This window comes from Neolamprologus multifasciatus, chromosome 13 (genome assembly GCF_963576455.1).
Source record: "Neolamprologus multifasciatus chromosome 13, fNeoMul1.2, whole genome shotgun sequence".
NCBI lineage: Eukaryota > Metazoa > Chordata > Actinopteri > Cichliformes > Cichlidae > Neolamprologus > Neolamprologus multifasciatus.
The window spans coordinates 22,725,038-22,745,263 of record NC_140451.1 but is presented as its reverse complement, the minus strand read 5'-3'; the positions used below and the strand labels follow the sequence as shown (position 1 = coordinate 22,745,263).

The 20,226-nt window shown below is 39.3% G+C and overlaps 1 protein-coding gene across 1 annotated transcript; it reads right to left on the bottom strand.

The window, feature by feature from the left end:
* Positions 1 to 604: 604 nt before the first annotated feature.
* Positions 605 to 19,879, bottom strand: LOC146505568 (coiled-coil domain-containing protein 6-like). The gene is made up of 9 exons (XM_085183029.1): positions 19,514 to 19,879; positions 18,268 to 18,417; positions 16,256 to 16,384; positions 15,567 to 15,670; positions 14,265 to 14,425; positions 8,541 to 8,697; positions 6,561 to 6,661; positions 5,051 to 5,172; positions 605 to 1,859 (listed from the first exon to the last, which is right to left on the bottom strand). Exons 1-9 carry the CDS (start codon positions 19,766 to 19,768, stop codon positions 1,656 to 1,658), a joined length of 1,383 nt encoding a protein of 460 aa, XP_085039155.1. The 5' UTR covers positions 19,769 to 19,879; the 3' UTR covers positions 605 to 1,655.
* Positions 19,880 to 20,226: the final 347 nt, after the last annotated feature.

The following is a 20,226-nucleotide window of genomic DNA, read 5'->3' as shown; positions in this document are numbered from 1 at the left end:
AGTCGGGGAATCACCAGTCATATCATCTAGGAACTATAAGTGTACCGTAAATCCACTGTGGGAGACTGAGTAAGTGGCAGCTGACCTGCTGGTGTCTGTAGAGGAGGGAAACAATGTCAGCCTTTGCAAACTTTTACAGCAATCTATCATATTCACCGAGCCATTTTGGTAAGACATTAACCCTTAGCAGTCTTACCTGTGTTGAAGTGTACCTACCTGTGCTCATAAACGCATACTGCCCTATAATGTTAAAGGTTGAATATAAAAAAAATATAAAAATGTTTTTACTGTTCCAGGTTGTGAGCTTTGTTGGTGCAGTTTATTTAAGGCACAAACATTTTCCATCAACTACTTCAGAGATTTGTCAGACTCTCATAACTACCACAGTGAAACATTCCAGTGAAGCTAAATACACAAAAAGATGATGCATTTTTGAGCCTGTTTGAAATGTTTTGTTAAATTAAGCAAGTGCATCAAATTGCAGGTGTGAAAGTGAAAAAAAAAAGATTGTCTTCCAGGTTTGCTTATCAGTTTTACACCCACAGTTATTACATTACAACTGAGTATCAAACGATATTCATAAAATTCACAATTAAAACAGAAGTTGTCATCTCAAGAGCTTTAATCATACATAGAAATTTAGTTCAACAGTACCATTCATTTAGAATGTTTTCGCAGTAAGTATATTTAGTGTAAAGAGCATTGTTTTTTTTTTTCTGATGGGAATATCCATAAGGATGACAGAAGCTTTCAGAAATACACCAGAGAGAGAAGATCAGAGAAGAGACTGAGTACATGACTAAGTTGTAACACCTCAGACTATATTTTCAAACACCTCAAAAGGCGACATTTATCTGTGGTTTATGTGTCCATCCTCGTTGATGCTTTTTTTCCTTTTCATTTTAACATAGGCGCAGCAGATCTTTGAATGCTTACACAAACTAAAATACCTGTGCTGCAAGCACCGTTTGATCAATGCCCTATTATAATGGAGAAACTCCAAGCACTCTTCTATGACACCGTTTTGTTGACCTAATCAAAGCCACGTTAAACTTGGGGTTGTGGTGAACTGTTTTACACTGCTTTAATGACAGAGGGTGATCTGGAGTGGAGGACATTACTGCAATCAAGTGTCATATTATAGGCATGAAAATAATTGACCACATCCATCTATTTAGCCATCCAACTCTCTAGCCATACATCCATCGATCGATCGATCCAAACATCCAACCTATCGTAAAACATAACCATGAAACATACTGTATGTGCTGTTTGTGCTATCTTAGAAGCGCCACAACAACAATTCCAACCAGCTAAAGTCCCAAGCAAAGAAAAAAAAAAACATGTACAAGACAAAAGGTGGAACAGATAATTATCCTACAAATCCCAGAAGCGATTATTTTTCAATTATCCATTCCTTTTAAGAGAAGTTAAGTAACGCCACATGAAGATTTGGCAGGCAGATAGCCTCACTGAAGGTGAGTAGCTATCTTGTTTCTTTTCCCTCCAAAACTTTTGAAGCTGCGTCTTTTGTTGAGTTGGTACAGAGTAAGAAACTTCACTTCCAGAGCTGGTAATGATGGAAGCTGCTGCATTAGCATCGTGGCATTCAGTGGGCGCGCTCACTCGCAAAGACAGAGACTGTGTGTGTGGCTTTAAGGCTGGGAGGGAGGCTGCTGCTGCGCTGTTGATGCGTGCTGTGACATGGCTGCCGGGGAGGACATGGATTGGACCATGGGTTGAGCTGGCGGGGGTAGCGGAGGCTGAGCCTGTTGGGCCCCTGAGTGTGTGTTGGGGGAGGGTGGGGGTGTTGGACGTTTGAATTTGTCAGGGCTGGTGCTTCTTCTTGGGGAAGGCCGCTGTTTGACAAAAGGAGAAAGAAACGAATAAACACAGATTGCTTGTAAATCACAACCAGATGACAGAATTCTAAAAATTTCATGCAGAAAATAGAGTTTATGGCAAACAGACATTTGGAGAAATTTTGTTTTATCAATACATTTTTAAAACGTTTATGCGCTTAATTGTTCCCAGACATAGCCAAGGAGGGTAATTGTGAAAATATCAACTCTTTTTGTGGGACTGTGCTCCCAGAGTTACAAACCACTGTAGGAAAAAGATCATGAACGCCAAGATTACATGTCTCAGTCATGTTTCCCCTACTGAGCTGTTCATCATGACCTGATAACAGCAATTCTAGCCTGACAAATGGAATAAACGGGAAAAAAGTAATCTTTTCCAGGTTCTGATTTCCCAGCCAGCCCCTAAAAATTCTTGTATGGGCTAAATGGAGACAGTGGTTTGTAACATCCACATAGAAGAACAGAAAGTAAATTCATTTAGGTTATGAAACAGGGAGAATGCTAGGAGAGAGGTATAAATGAGATCCAACAATCAGGAGGAAAGTTTAATAATAATAATTAAAAAAAAAAAAGACGCCCCCTACATACATTTTTAATCCAGGTAATAACTATAAAACTGTACCAGCATGGCAGAACCCTTCTCAGAGCAGTCTCACTCAGTCTTATGCCTCCCTGCCTGTTCCTCAGAAGAATTTATGTCTAAACCATCTCATTATGCCAAACTTTAATGCCCGTTGATTGCAACAGTCAGACAGTCTGGGGAGACATCTCAGGCATGTTATTCTGAGGACCAGGGTTACGCAAATAACCCAAAACTATCATTCCTAGCATTTCACTTCTCACTTTGAAATATGGAGGCTCCCATATTGCCAGAAGAGCTTATCTCCAACAATCAAGAGCACTTAAAAAGTTCAAGCGAAGACCAAGAACTGAGTATTTCCTGAGCTGCTTTCCAGTTTTTATCCCATTTTGTAAACTGGAAGTTTATAAAACAGGACAAATGTGAAGGGCAGAGCATAAGCCTGCAGGTGCGTGGATTTTCTTGACTGAAACCTACTTCACACCTGAGTGACAGACTCCATGTGGAATTAGCTTGCAGGTCCACTGGCAAACACAGACCCTGACCTGGACAGGATAAACCAAATGCCTTCATAATCCAGTGTGAGAGCTGTAGGTTTGTAATAATGTAGCCTAGAAAATGAAAAGTTGATCACTTCTCTATAAACTCTTAGTTCTGCATAAATTTGTCAAGCATAAACAGGATGCAACATGTGCTGCTGCTGTTCTTCAGATGAAGAAAAAGCCAGTGGAGAAAATACCATCAATACAATGGGCAAGCATGAACTCTGACATGCCCTGGGGCAAACAGTGCATGAATGACTGAAGATGCCTTTTCTCTTTAAGTGATCCGCATCTACTCCATAATAGCCCAATCTTTGTAATGGAGCATGCCTGGACAGCAGATCTGCCCAGATGTGATGTAGTGGTCTGTGTTACTAATTAAGGCCAGTCTGGAAGAAGCATATTTGCAAATAGCCTGGATGTTCTTTCTGGGAGCAGGGCAGCCTGGGAATCAACTGGTCCCAGCTGTGAATTTCTGGCGCCAGCATGTGGTTCAGTGTCCACCACACCGAACTGTGTCTCCACTGTCTGCCAGCAGTTTTCTGTAGTCAAATAAGCTCAGCGTACTGCATCCCAGTCTCTTGATGGTGAGACTGGCAGACTGCCTGTATTAAACGGGGGCTTTGACTGGGGATGTCCAGCCTAAGGTAGGAAGGGCAGACCTGTTGTGTGCCATTGCTCGAGACTACTCTCCCTCACATCTCCTCTTGTGTGAGGTAGAGTATGATGTATCATCATTAGCTTAAGTCCTAAAAATAAACCACACAAACATGCACAATGCTAACTCCATACTTAATACAACAACTGGTACATAGTGTGTGTGTGTGTGTGTGTACGGCAGATAACTTTTACAATCATCGAGGGGATTGTTGATGGCAATTTTGTATCATCATGGTGTTCTCTCGAGGTCAAATATCACTACTGAATCAACAGGGTGGCTGAACTTAATTTGAGTACTTTTTTTGTAAACAGACATACAAACCTAACAGTAATCATTCACTTTGTGAGCAGTCTGTCACAATTTACACACCCCAGCTCATTTCCCACTTTAGTTGATAAGGATTATGACATCTGTTTGTTTATGTAACAGCTCTATATACACACATTACTACTATCAGAACAGCGCTGTGTACACCACACATTATTACCCCAAACTGAATCCACATTTGTTCTTACTTTCACTTTTAAATTATGAAATGCTTCTGCTTTAAATAAAACTTCCACAGTATAACTACTATAGCAGTATTATAGTTAATGGTATTTTCATCAAAACCAGCCTTGCCAAGGTAATGTCAGTGGAAACACTGGTGAGATATTTATATATTTTATGACTTTGTGATGCTCTTTTGGATAGGAGGCATAATAGAAACAGGTTCAAACCATGCCCCTGGTGTAAAATATTACTAAACATATCTATATCTTATTAATAAATATAAATAGATAAGTCATTGTTGTTTTAGTTATCAGTGTGCTGAAGAGATGGAGACACAGCTAATTGGAGCTTAGAACATTTACGAGTTATGGTAAGTAAGTTCTAGTATTGATGCCAACAATACAAACAATGTTTGCAGAAGCCAGTATTCTTTGAGAGTCAAAATCTAGACTCCTCTACTGAGTGAATACTAGTGGACACACAGCTTTATTCCTCCTACTTATATTCATTTTAAGGACTGTAATATCTGAAAGTCATGACATGGGAGTGTAAGCAGGTTAGACCTTTAAATAACCACTGAAAGGTGACAGTTAACGTCATAGTCGCATTAAAGATCCACCATGCTGAAGTGTACTGTATTATCAATAGAGCTAGCCTTAACATTAAAAAATATAAAAAAAATATAGACAGGGCAGTAAATTTAACAAAACAACAGGCAGTACATGTCTCCACGTCGGTGTCCTCATTTAAGGTTAATTTAATGGACGCAGCTCACTGATTAAATATAGTTCAAAGATCATGCTGACTCAGAGCAAACTGCTGCTCTTATCAAGTCACAATTAACACAACTTTTAATCATTAAACTTGTTGATCATTTCTATGTACTTGAGATGATGTGGGTGGTGTCACTTACTGCTACGGCATGAGAGGAGCCTCCGTGGACGTGCAGGGCGGGGGTGTTGTAGTGGGAAATGGCAGCTCTGGACAGTGTAGCTGGAGGAGTGAAGCCAACTGTGTGGGTGCCATATGAGAGACCTATAAGCAAATGAGACAGCCAGAGGGAGAAAGACATTTTATTAAAAGTTAACATCAATTCTAGACACTTTCATTTTCCTCCTCAATACTCACTCCAAGATTACGTCGATATAAGAGGGAAGTTCTTTGTGGCTGGCAGTGTCCTGGCACAGGATGACTGTTTTATCATTGACCAAATATTTACTTTGATATCATACCTTATTGTATCATAAACTAGTACGCAGACCAGAAATGGATGTTAATTTTCTTCTGGACTATTTTTAGCATTAGGTCTGTGCCTAAAGAGAGTAAGGGTGACTGAAATATGATGGTGCTCTCCCTTTTATTATACTAACAATTATTATTTTATTCTTCGTCTATTTTTTCCTGTACTTTTTATACTTTGCAAATGGTCATTCATTCAATAATAATCTTTACTAAATTACCGATAGTGCCAAGATCAGAAAGCTAGGAGTGTATCCACCGGTGTTAAATTTGAGAGCAGATTTTGACTTCATTTCAGTTTCCTGATATTTAGTTTCAGTCTCGTTTTAGTCGACAAAATATAGGATTGTAGTAGACAACATCTAAATTTGATTAAGTTTAATAAAATAAAGTGTAGGATGAGAAAGTCTGTCGTGTTTTTAGCTGCTCCACATGTTCACTAAGAGTCTTATTTTCATTGACATCAAATGTGAAATGTGTCTATATGTCTTGCTCCTTTCTTTCTCCCAAACATTGACATTTTATCACATTTTCAAAACAAACAAACAAAAAAAAGCTGTACTCTTTCCCAGGGCAGAGCAAATGTGCTCGTCTGACTTTCTAGACCATTTAGTTCTGCTTGGATCTCGTCTCTCCAGAATATTTTCATTTTCAAGGTTTCAATACATGTCATTATGATTTTAGTCTTAATTTATCATCTTTTTTTCATCAGGGGGAAAAAAAAACAAAAAAAGGTCACTAATAATAACTACAACAAAAATGACTGTCCAACAACATTAACACTGGTATCCACATACAAAATTTAGATATTTATGTATGTCTTTTGTTTTGGTCTTTGAGGGGTGCTGGGTTCACGACACTTTAAGCAGAGAACCTAGAGTTTATGATAAAAATTTTTTATAAAATGACAACTGTGGAACAAAAGCTCTGCGGGCTTCTAGATAGTATTCAGTGTAAACCCCACATCATGGCCTGTCACGCTCACAGTGAGCAGCAAAGTTCTACCTGAGCACGAAGCTTATATAAAATGCAGTGTGACAATTAAGCTGTAATGTGTGGTCTTGATTTGACCGAGTACCTACAAGATTTTAAGATAAAAGCTGGAACAAAGATAAAGCTTGCTGTCTGTCAAAAAGTTTTATTAACCGCTATCAAAGGCCGTTTATTGTTGTGTTTTTACCTACCTGGTGATATTGGTCGGCTGGAGCTGGGAGAGGGAGTGTAAGGGATGGGGCTGGACACGGTCCTGGCTCGCAGACCCTGTGCAGACATCTCATTGAAGTACCTAAAAGTACGACATATTTTTGTGATGCAAAAAGCAATCCAAGCATATTGTAATGGTGTTAAACAGGCAAAAAGTGCTACATCAATGATGACAGTTACTCTTTGAGATGCAATGTGAAAAGCTTCTGTATGGCAACTCAAAGTGAGCTTCTGAAAGTGCTCAATTTGGCTTATTTTGTATGGGAGAAAAACACGATACATTTTCAAGTTCCTAAGGAGAAGATACTGGTGTCGACGTCTGAGTGTGATCAAGGAGTATCTTGTGCATGCAGAAAACGTTTTTTTTTGTTTGTTTGTTTTTAAAAACTTTTTCCTAAAATTAACAAAAGTTTTTACTGATAATCAGGAAGATTTAATATAAACTGAGACTTTACTGCCATATGCTGCTTCTTTGAAATGGCCATATACTAAAGCTATTTAGAGCCTTGTTTTCTTCTTCCTCCTCAGCTTTTGTATGCAACAACTAACATTCAGAGGTACTGGAAACACATCAATTATTACAATTTCGTGTTTTCAAATTAGATTTTATTTTTTATTTTGTTCTGACCCTTATTTTTAATTTGGTTTAGTTTCTCTAGGTTTGCTTATTTCAGTTTAGCTTTAAATTTTTTGAAAATGCATATTTTTTATTAGTTTCAGAGTGAGTTTGAATCTTTTAAAGTATTGCCTCATGTAGGGCATATGCAAGGATATTTGCTCTATAAATATTTTTTAAGTTATAATTATTTTCTCTCTTTCTTTTTTTTAGTTAACTTTTTCTTGTTTTGTTTTTAGTTAACTTTAATAACATTAAAGTGTAACTTTAAAAAATGGTGGGGATTTGTTTTACACCCTCTTGCCACTGCGGAAGGAGACAAAATGCCGAAAGTTGATTTAATGTTGTAAACAACTTTCAACATGCTACTGAACTGATTTGACTGAAAGCATTAAACCAGTGAAATACTTATTTGGTTACGTTTAATCATACACAATGAGCCAATTTGATCAGCAATAGTAGGACAAGTTGGTATGTTTAAAAAACAAAAATCTGGTGGATGAGCCCTTACTCAGTGAAATGCAACAGTGTTTGTTTTGTTTTAGTAAACATAAACCTTGAAGCCACCCCAAACTACTTGGTCTTGTTTTGACTTCTGAATAAAAAGAAGGACCATGGGGTACAACTTGTGTCTGAGGGTTAATTGGTCCCAGGAGTAGAAAGGATTGCACAAAGTTCAAATGGACCATTCACTCACAAACAGAAGGAAGTCTGTAAGGACCATTTAAGCCAAAATTTGGTTTCTTTTAAGTTTCATCAAGAAAGCGCAGGCCTTTCCAAACCAAACAAAGCTACTGCTAATTATTTTGACGTTTCTGCATGTATCACAAGTAAACGTGGTGGCGATAGCATGACCTGAATCTGCAGGTCAATGTTAAACATTCATTAAAAAAAAGAAGAAGCTGTTTTTACTATTAAGATGAAACACCAAGGAATGCGGAACTGATTTAAGCTCGGTGTTTTTTGTGTCTGACAGCCAGCCAAAAAGTTACCAGACACCATGTTGTCACCTTGCTTTATCACAAGCAAGTCTTTTTAACAGCAACAATGACTGCCTACTGGAAGACCAAATGTTGTGTGCTGTTGTGGCAAACACGCCTTTTGTCATTTGCATTTGCCCTACTTTTGTGCCCTCATCTTTTCATTCTCACAGGTCCCTTTATCCAGCTGGCTATGTCAGCAGTATAAATGCCCAGTGAAGCCAAATGCCTCTAAGAAACATCGAGCTCCAGTGTATAGTTCAATCCATTTAACTCTTTTCCATTTTCTCTTTATTTGCTGGTATGTATGACTTTGTGTATTATTGTGAACTTTTAGATCATCTTTCTATGTTTGTTGCACCTACCTCTCATCATCCATCTCCAGACTGGATTCACTCTCCGACAGTTGTCTACACAGGGCCTCCCTGCGCTCCATTTCTCTCTGAAGCTTTCTCTGCAGCCGGATGTTCTCCTCCCTCATGTGTCGCTCCTCCTCTATATACTGGGCACGTTTCTCTGTATCTGAAAGTGAACATTGCGATTTAAACTTGACAGAATCGCACTGTTACTATACAATAACACAAATTACACCTGCACTACTCCTAGCATAACATAATACCCTGTCTTTAAGAGCTGTGAGTGTAACCCAGTTTACTTGTGTAATACATTGTTGTCATTTTAGGAAAAAAGTGAAAGTAGGTCCAAAACAATCTCAACTAAGAGTAATGCAAGCAACAAGTTTCAGTATTTCTAGTGTCTTGTCACTTGGCTTAGCTTTGGGAGCACGTGTTTAAGGCTGGTCTGACATCCCCACCTAGTGGCGAAATCAAACCATAGCCACAATGATCAATCTTTAACACTTCTTGCTTTCTGAAAAACAAAAAAATATGGAAAACCAAGGCTTTCAGTCTCATTGCTACAGGTGTATAGAAATCAAATGCCTAACTGTAAGTGGTGTTATAATAAAGTGGAAGTGTTTAAGAACCACAGCGACTCGGGTTCAAAGCGGCAGACCAAGTAAAGTTGTACAATGTCACCAAATACGAAGCACACAGAACCTAAAGGCTCCCAAAGCTCTGCTGACTCAACAGCAGAGGTCCAAACCTCCTCTGGCATCAACTAGAGCTGGGCGATAGAACGATAACGATATGTATTGCAAAATAACTTTTTCTCGATAGAAAAATGAAACTATTGCGATAGACCTCATCTCTCTCTCTCTTCTTCTTATAAAAAAAATGAATAGCCAATAAGAAAAGTGGCGCAGAGCCGAACCAATCACAGCCGCAGCGTCACATCACGTGAATTGTTATGTACAGCTCAAGTGCCAAGCCGCACATGTGTATTTGTTTGGGAAGCATCCAGCCGCCGTGCCGGCCAGGTAATGGAGGAAATGAGTGTGCCGACTAGAGAAAAATCAACCGAGAGCTTGGGTGACCAGGTTACCGAAGAGAACACAGATTTCCAATGCCGGAGAGATTGTTGAAAGGAAAGGCCAGAGAAGTTCCGTAGTGTGGAGGTATTTTGGCTGTTTGAAGTCTGACAAAAAACAGAGTAACATGCACTGTAAATTGTGCCGAAAGCATGTTCCCACTGTAGTCTGGAAATACAACAAACCTTTTTTATCACCTGAAGCAGTGCCACCCACTAGAGCACGCTCAATCTCTGACTGAAAGCACTAATTCGTCATCAAAAACAACCAGGGGAATCCCTGTGAAGCAGCAACAGTCAATTGAGTCGGCTTTCTCCAGCGTCTTACCATATGACAAAAAAGCTAAGAGACATAGCAACATAACGAATGCCATAGCTTACTGTCTCGCTAAAGACATGCTACCAATAAACACGGTCGACAATGAAGGATTCAAGCAGCTAATTAAGGTAATGGATCCTCGTTACCAACTCCCTGGACATAAACATGTCTCTCAGACAGCGCTTCCAAAGCAATATTATACAGTGGGGCAAAAAAGTATTTAGTCAGCCACCGATTGTGCAAGTTCCCCCACTTAAAATGATGACAGAGGTCAGTAATTTGCACCAGAGGTACACTTCAACTGTGAGAGACAGAATGTGAAAAAAAAATCCATGAATTCACGTGGTAGGATTTGTAAAGAATTTATTCGTAAATCAGGGTGGAAAATAAGTATTTGGTCAATAACAAAAATACAACTCAATACTTTGTAACATAACCTTTGTTGGCAATAACAGAGGTCAAACGTTTACTATAGGTCTTTACCAGGTTTGCACACACAGTAGCTGGTATTTTGGCCCATTCCTCCATGCAGATCTTCTCAAGAGCAGTGATGTTTTGGGGCTGTCGCTGAGCAACACGGACTTTCAACTCCCGCCACAGATTTTCTATGGGGTTGAGGTCTGGAGACTGGCTAGGCCACTCCAGGACTTTCAAATGCTTCTTACGGAGCCACTCCTTTGTTGCCCGGGCGGTGTGTTTTGGATCATTGTCATGTTGGAAGACCCAGCCTCGTTTTCATCTTCAAAGTTCTCACTGATGGAAGGAGGTTTTGGCTCAAAATCTCACGATACTTGGCCCCATTCATTCTGTCCTTAACACGGATCAGTCGTCCTGTCCCCTTGGCAGAAAAACAGCCCCATAGCATGATGTTTCCACCCCCATGCTTCACAGTAGGTATGGTGTTCTTGGGATGCAACTCAGTATTCTTCTTCCTCCAAACACGACGAGTTGAGTTTATACCAAAAAGTTCTACTTTGGTTTCATCTGACCACATGACATTCTCCCAATCCTCTGCTGTATCATCCATGTGCTCTCTGGCAAACTTCAGACGGGCCTGGACATGCACTGGCTTCAGCAGCGGAACACGTCTGGCACTGCGGGATTTGATTCCCTGCCGTTGTAGTGTGTTACTGATGGTGACCTTTGTTACTTTGGTCCCAGCTCTCTGCAGGTCATTCACCAGGTCCCCCCGTGTGGTTCTGGGATCTTTGCTCACCGTTCTCATGATCATTTTGACCCCACGGGATGAGATCTTGCGTGGAGCCCCAGATCGAGGGAGATTATCAGTGGTCTTGTATGTCTTCCATTTTCTGATGATTGCTCCCACAGTTGATTTTTTCACACCAAGCTGCTTGCCTATTGTAGATTCACTCTTCCCAGTCTGGTGCAGGTCTACAATTCTTTTCCTGGTGTCCTTCGAAAGCTCTTTGGTCTTGGCCATGGCGGAGTTTGGAGTCTGACTGGTTGAGGCTGTGGACAGGTGTCTTTTATACAGATGATGAGGTCAAACAGGTGCCATTCATACAGGTAACGAGTGGGGGACAGAAAAGCTTCTTACAGAAGACGTTACAGGTCTGTGAGAGCCAGGGATTTTCCTTGTTTGAGGTGACCAAATACTTATTTTCCACCCTGATTTACGAATAAATTCTTTACGAATCCTACCATGTGAATTCATGGATTTTTTTTTCACATTCTGTCTCTCACAGTTGAAGTGTACCTCTGGTGCAAATTACTGACCTCTGTCATCATTTTAAGAGGGGGAACTTGCACAATCGGTGGCTGACTAAATACTTTTTTGCCCCACTGTATAAGTTAGTCAATTTTGTCTCTTCTTCTGTAAAATAAACTAAGATTTATTTTTAGAGTTAATATTTTGTTTCTAAGTAGCACTGACAATTTAGTAGTCTGTTTTGTTTGTTCTACTTTGAAACTTAAATGCTTTAGCGGCTACCTTTTGTGTAGTTTGTAATATTTTCCTTTATTTATCTGAAACTGAAGCCTCATTTTAAGTACATCTGCCCTGTTGAACTTATTATGGGAAATAAATATTTAAATCAAAACAAGCTGCTGATTATTTCACATTTTACTTGTGAGCAACGGCACATTTAAATCTTACAAATATAGTTATTTGGCTTATATCGTGATATATATCGTTATCGCCTGAAATGAAAAAAATCATATCGTGATATGAAAAAAATCTTATATCGCATGTAGTGTTGGTACTTTTTAAATAAGTCGTAAAACAAGATCTGTTATCAATGTCTGCAACCAAAAGCAGTGCTCTAATATTACTCCACATCCTAGGAAGAAAAAAATAAAAATCAAATGCTCTAATGCCCAAGGCTGCCTCTATTAAACCACCAGATCACTCCAGCCACAAGCAGTTATGTATAAAGAAGAAAATAACAATCCACAAGATCATTTTGTGTGAGACAAGATTTTACATGTATCATTTGGATTGAGATTAACTGCTCACAGTTTTCCTGTTCCCTATTAGGGCTGGGCTATATCATACCGTTCACGGTAAATGGCCTGCATTTGTATAGCGCTTTACTCCAGGGACCCCAAAGCGCTTTACACTACATTCAGTCATTCACCCATTCACACACACATTCACACACTGGCAATGGCAAGCTACGTTGTAATACCGGTGTAATGTTGGGCAACGATAAGAAAATGAAATATCGCGATAGAATATGGGTAAAACGCGCATGCGCAGTGCCTTTGTTTACATACGCACATGGCGGCAACGCAGAATGAGAAGCGCGAAAGTGGATCGTTGAATGAAACGGATGAACCAGAATTGGTTTGTAAAAATGCTGCAACTTCTGTGGTGTGGAACTGGTTTAGCTTTCGTCCGTCAGATACACAATAAAGCACTATTTTTGGTAGCGCATGCTAACGGGCCGTCGTTATTACCGTGTTGTTTGGAAAATACGGCACACTTAAAATAAATCCTTTGATTTTTCTGAAAATCGACAGTGCCCCTTATAATCCTGTGTGCCTTATGTATGAATTCTGGTTGTGTTTACTGACCTGGAAACGATTTTATGTACACGGCGCTCAAAAATCTGTCAAATGTTTCAGTTCGACTTTGCTAAGCTACGAAGCCGCACCGCTTGATGGATTGTCGGAGCATTACGGCTATCGTAGACAGGCGCCTCGCGGAGTGATACGTACTGTGCTTCAACATAATATTACCATATTGTGTGTGTATAACCTCTTTTTAAGTTTTATGGATATTATATATGATTATGCTGAGGATATGTTGGCCAATTTCCACTGGAAATGCCTTTTGGTTAAACTGTCAGCAAGGAATTTGCATTTGCACTGTTAATTTTTTACATAACTTTAATGCACATAAAAAAGCTGCTTGTTTAAGTGAAAATACATTGATGGGTTTTTTTTTTTGCACTAATAAAGTTGAGGAGTTGTAAAGTATTTTGTCTAGTGTCAATTATATCGTCAGTTATATCGTTATCGCAAATTTCCAAATGTATATCGTGATAAATATTTTTGGTCATATCGCCCTGCTCTACTCCCTATAATTATAAACTAAGTGATAATGACGATATCACGAGACAGCAGTTAGTCATGGAATTCTACAGGGTTCTGTGATGGGACTGATACTTTTCACAGTATACATACAGACAAAAACCCTCTCTAAATTTGAGCGAGATGCAATACCTTCCTCTTTCATAAAGCTTTCTGTGGAGGCTGGATCAGATCACCGTGAACCATAACCAAGTAATCCAGTGATCATATTTTTTGGGTGTGACCGGAACACTAACTCTACAGCTTCAAAATGTGGCATCTGGAAAACATCCATCCATTAAACGTGTTCATGGTGATATTCTGACAGGTTGTCAGTCACCAATATGGACAATCTTTTCTTTTTCTTTTAATAAAAGGAAGGGCACATGTAAGCACTTGTAACACTGCTTCCTTTAGGGGCAAAATAACGAGAGTCAACTAGATTAAGAACAGAGTTCAGGTTAACCATTTCAAAAGAAGGAATCGGTTAAAGATTACAACCTTTCTTAGTGTCTTGTTTTTTAACAGTGTACAGCTCCATTCCTTTCTTTTTCTCCTTTCCATCCAGTGTAATATGACCAGTAAATAATGATGTAACATGACTGTATATTGCATTAGAACATATCTATAGAAATATGAGCATGGAGGCACCAGACTAGAGAGGATCCTGTTTTTTCCAAGTGGACACGCTCAAGCACTTATCCGAGAATCAATTTTACCAACCACTTCCTTAATCAACACTTGAGGGCATCTCTCCCTTCAGACTGACTTTCCTTCTGATCACGTGACAAGTTGAGTGGCCACTTACGCTGCAGCTCAGTGGTGCGCAAGCTCTTCTTAAGCCTCTCCACCTCATTCTTCAGGAAGCGGATATGCCGCATCATGTTCTCTGGTGAGTCGATTTCCATGGAAACATCTCTTGGAGATGGTGGAGCTGACACAGGCTGGTCCAGCTTCTCCTGAAGGATTCTAGTTTGGAAAAATAAAACAAAACACAGAATTGTTATTATTATTATTATTCAAAATGTTCTATTTATTATTATTTGTATTAAAAAAAATACTAAATTAGATGTATAACCTTTAAGTTAATTTTGCATAAATGCCCAATTACATATATAAACAGATAATTAATAGTTCAGCTTACTGTTATTTATTTGTCATAAAACTGCAATTTAAAAGAAAAGTTACTTATTGCTGTTTATTTGATTTTAATGTTTAAGTTAAAATTAATAAACTAATTACTTTTTTGTTTTACACAGACAAGCAATGAATATAAAAGGTACACTGGCACATTTTTATACTAACTATAAAATAAAGCAATGCAAACAAATATATTTCTTTCATATAACAAGTACTTAACCCATTAGTAAATGTATAAATTAATTTAGTCAAAAATTAAAAGTAAAAGTCTTTTTCCCTCCATTTAATACTATCATTTCAGTTTGTAGCTGGCTTTTTCTTTTTAAAGATATTGGGCTAAAACCATCAGGTTCATGGCATATTTAGCGTCCCTTACCATTTTGCCACTTTTTCCCCAAAGAAAAGTCTTGAAATTTTTTAAAAACAAACAATCGGAAAAAGAAACACGCAATTGTTATGACTTAGTGACATTTCACCCACACGTTTATGCTCACTGGTCGGTTAACTCAATCATCGTTGTATGTAAACAACGTTTCTCGTGATTCTACATTTCTCTCTCTTCATGCTGGAAATGGAAAATAAACTTGCTTGTGTCGCTCTCTCTCTTGACACTCTCCTCTCACCAACAGCAGAAGAGCAAGAGAAGAAAAAGTGTCATGTGCTACAAGGCACTTTCTGGAAAAGAGTTGCAACTAAGTTGGCAACAATAAAGTAAACTGAAGCATTCGTTTACTGTCAGGAAAGAGCAAAGGAAACTCATCTGCCCACTGAATAGAAGACCATATAAAGAAATCCAAGATAAGCCGATGTTAGCTTGTCATAAAAGATGAAAAACTTTGGAAGCTTCTTTTGGAAGTATTCAGCTGAGTCAGTTTTAAAACGTTTACCTCATCGTTTTGAACTTTGGCCACAATTAATCTAATCATTATGTATATGGCCAAAGAAAAAGAAGCACAGTATGTCTCATCACCTTTTCTCAGCCTCCAGTTTGTCCATTCGCTTCCACAGTCGGTTGACCAAAGCTTCTTGTTCCTGCTCTAATGTGTTCTCAAGGTCAATCTTCTCCCGCCTCAACTGAAAAATGAAAGATAAAGCAGAGTGTCGCAGAAAGAGAAACCTTGAAGTTGAAATTCTTTCACAAGCATTCAGGATTGTGTACAAAAACACTGTATCGCAAATCCAAGATCTCAGTTCAGAGTTTGTATTCTAAAAGTTAGAGGCATATGGCATTATGACATATCACAATGATTTTTTAAAGTAGTTTAAGAACGTAAATATTTGTATTTTATTGCTAAGATTGGTGTCTTTAAGAAGCTGAGACAGATTTTTAGGTGAAATAACTTTTGGTTCTATTTGTATCTGGCCAAGATGCACAGTGGCATCGCACTGCATCAATCTGGCACGTTAATAAGCGAGTACCAACAACGAATGCCTGCACATCTCCTGTCAGGGCATGGAGACATTATGCGGTGGCTTCAGCAGGTTTGACCCAGCCACAGACCAAAATGTTCTTTCCACTTAAAATTCAGTGGGAAGAAAAACGACGTTGAGATTTTTTGCATCTCACTCTACCATGGCGACTGAACAAATGGAAGTTTAAGGATAGGCTGCACTGCACTGGATGAGAAAATCTTTCCCATTTTACCATAATAAGCATACCTGTTCCAAGGTTAGCTGCTTTGAAATGGTTTCGTTCTCCATTTTCTTGATCTTTTTCATGAGCTTGTTAACCTGGAACTCCTGCTCCTGCTCCAAATGCTGCTCCAACTCAGCTTTCTCATGCTGGAGCTAAAATTTAAAAGGAGAGAGCAGTGCATTGACAGATGAAGAGAAGAAACAGATGAGTAAAAAAAAAAAAAAAAACTCACAATGAGACATGCAAAAGCTGTTTGATGACCACAGAGATGACCACGGCTTATACAATGAAATAATAATAAAAGACAGCGTCATTAGACAATTCCACTGGTTTCAGGGTAAACTTCCCAGAAGAACAGACAATATAAAATAATGTTTTGGCAACCCAAGTAATCACTTTTGGCAGTTCACCAGCATGAAAAAGGGTGCGGCTCAGTGCTGATTCAAAATGGGACAGCTCTGTGACGGATTATATAAACGATTACTCATTATGGGGAAAGAGATGCAAATTCACTTAAAGGAAAAAAAATGGAGAGGGAAATATAACCATTTCCATCATGCTGTTGAGAAAAATAACTAGAAAACCTCAAAACATCAGTCTGTTTAAACTTACAATGACTCCATTCATGGAGAGTCGAGTGCTCTGCAGTATCCTGGATGCAAAACCAGGTTACCAAATTGTGCCCCACCCAAAGTGCAGGCATTTTTTCCTAATTAAAACTAACCATTTTGTTTTAATAAGGTGCCTTGCTTCAGTTAACACCAGAAACTATTTTATTAAAGCAATCCAACCCTTTATACTGTGTGAACATTATAAACAGACTCAAGAATAAATGCCAGACTATGAAGTCCTTGGAGAGAGATTATATTCTACTAGGCTCTTCTGTAAGCAGAGGCTCTTTCTGACTGGCACCAGAACAAAGGCAATGTTGGATGGGACTCTGTTTAGTATCATGTGCACTAATAATAAGTATTAGAGGAAAATAGAGTTTCATCGGCTTCCTTTAAAATAAGTAATGTTGTTTTCAGTACCATCAACAAAAATGAAGAGGGTGGGATATTAGGAATATGTAATGCAGCCCAGTACACCTTTAAGGTCTCAATTTTACATTATCAGGGATGTTTTTTGGTGTATTTACAAGATAATAGATAATATTCAGCATAGCCTATGGTCATGTGAATGTTTAATATACAAGGCACAAGTTTAAAATCAGGGCTGGGGTGCTTGTGTTGTTAGGTTATTCAAATACAGACAATGCAGCTAAAAAGTCCAGCAAAAGTAATGGCTGGGAAAACCCAAATAAAACAAAATTTGTCCCAAAAATGCTTCAGCGTAGAGTCATTTGCATGCCCAGTATTATAAGTTTTGATATTCAGGTGATTTTTCCATCTGTCACCCCAATTTTTAAGCAACTAATCTACTTAAATAGGCAGATACAAGTCTGTTGCATGTTAAATTCTAAGATAAGAATATAAAAAAAAGCCCAAATAAGTAGATCTGTATGACCTTAAGCAGGTTTTGCTAAGACATTTGCATGCATCTCTTTCACATCCCTACTTCTTTAGATATCAACAAACCATTAGTCACCCTACAGCTATCTATTCAAAATATGAGAGCGAGTGCTATATTCTCTGTAGTTGGGAAAATACGATGTGGAAAACAGACTGAACCAAATAACCGACAACAGGAGGAGAGTAATTTGAGAGTCATTTAGACGTGCTAGCAGCTGCAGTGAAGTCATCGTGAGCTTTTCCAGGCTTCAGGCAAGTAGAATTGCAGTTGATGATAATGCACTAGCTGCTGTGTGCATAGACAAGCACCCCGCACATCGTGAACAAGAGCAACAATACTTAAGAAATTTGCATAACACAGCATGAAGAAACGATATACCACACTGACGTTTGTGATCAGTAAGATAACAGGGGAAAACTTTAAACTAATGTTACACTATTCTCCACTCTGTGTGGCGTAAAGAACTCCAAAATGTGCGTTAAAAGTGTGCACCTCCCCATCCAATCTTGTTTCTATCACTCACTTGCATGAGTTTCCTTGACAGTTCATTGGTGAGGAATTCTTCCTCCTTCTCATAGTTGACTGCCAAGGTTTCCTTCTCCTTCTGAAGAGCCTGGATTTTCTTGAACAAGGTGTTACTGATAAATTCTTCCTCCTGTTCTGCTCTCGCTTGCTGTGGGACAGAAAACACAAAAAGACACAGCGACAGAAGAGATATCAGTGACATAAACTCTTGCTTCTGGCACATCACACTGTTTTCACCTTTATCCTGATTAAACTATAACTTACTGACAGTGAGGGGAAACATGCACCAATCAACTAAAGACTGCTGCAGTGATGCTTGCCAGCCAAAGAGGAAGCATAATTCTTTCAAATGACTCAAGAGATATTGCAGCAATGGGTGACTGAGAGAAACATGGGCTGGGGGGGCAGATAAAGAAATGTGTTGGGACAGCTAGCATTACACTGCTTGTGATACATGCGTCCTTGCCACTCTCAAATTCACCCATCCCTTATTCTCTCCTGACCTCAAAAATAAATTCTGCTTCGTTGGCCGTTATGAAAAGCAGAGCGGATTATAAAAGCCAAACAGCTAGTTAAGCTTCACAAATTTACACAGAGGGTGGACAGTGTGAAAGTGTGGTTGGGTTTGCAGACGTTTAGAGCGTGGCATTTAGCTAGCTCGCTAAGATTGGCCTACATATTTCCCATCTATCCAGCAGATCGGTTACACATTTTTATGAAGCTAGGACTGATTAACCGAGCATGAAGAAATATGACGCATCAGTCGGTGCCAAGGCTTCTGGTGGGCTATTTATTTTCACTCAGTTACCATATCCATGTTGGCCATAGCGTGGTGACAATGCCGAGCAGTGAGTAATCAGCTGACCACACATCTACAATCAATCTGTTAACTCGCATCGTGAGGTGCCCACCCAATTTTTTTGACGTTTTTTTCTGGTTGACGTTAGCAGTTCATCTAACGTTAGCCACGATTAGCAACACAATAACACAAAGCAAAGTAGCAAGATATCACAGCTCGACCACCTAGCAGACGTTGTCCCGCTGGCTAAATTAGCAGGTAGCTAATGATAGTAGGGCTAACATAACAGCAAAGAATTAGGGCCGAATTCAGGTAACATTTCCACGTAGCACTCATTCAGCTTTTATCAAACAACACTCGCTAGCGCTAACTTATTCTGTCAAATGCGAAACAGCAAACGGGGTGGGGATAGCATCTCGCTAGTTAGCTAGCTAACATTACTCACAATGGTGACGCTAGCTTTGCGGAGGTCCCGATTCTCCTCCTGCAGGGCTTTGCACTTGAGTTTAAATGTTTCCAGCTCAATTTTAAGAACTTTATTCTCCTGCTGTAACGAGGCCAGTCGGTTGGTCAGTTCCTCCAAACGAAACTGTGAAATGACTATGCTCGGTTTCCCCGAATTTGAAGCGGAGGACGACATCGGGGTGGCGGAGCTGCTCCCCGCTCCATCGGTGTCGCTCTCGCTTGCGCTGTCCGCCATGGCTGTGCGACGGTGTGTGTGGTGGAGAAGAGAAGACGACGGCAGCTGCAGCGTTTGAGGAGCGCAGACAGCAGAATGGTACACTGCGTGACCTTGCTCCCGCCTAACGGTGTAGCACCCCCAGCAGGATGTCTCCAGTACTACCTAATACACCCATAACATGAAATGCATCTTTGGAAACCCAATCCGAGACAGGATTGCCAGCAAAATGGGAAACTTAAGACACAACACCACACCCTAAACCACGTTTTATGCCTAACACGACAACATCCTTAAAGTAAACACTGTATAACCCTACTTATACAGTGTTTACTTGTCAGCTGTTATGTTGACAATATGACATTATGCTAATTTTATACAATACTGTGAAATAGTATTTCCCGGCCTTCTGGATTTCTTTCTTTTTGTATATTTTTCACTCTTACATGATCATCAAATATGCTTTAATATTAGACAAA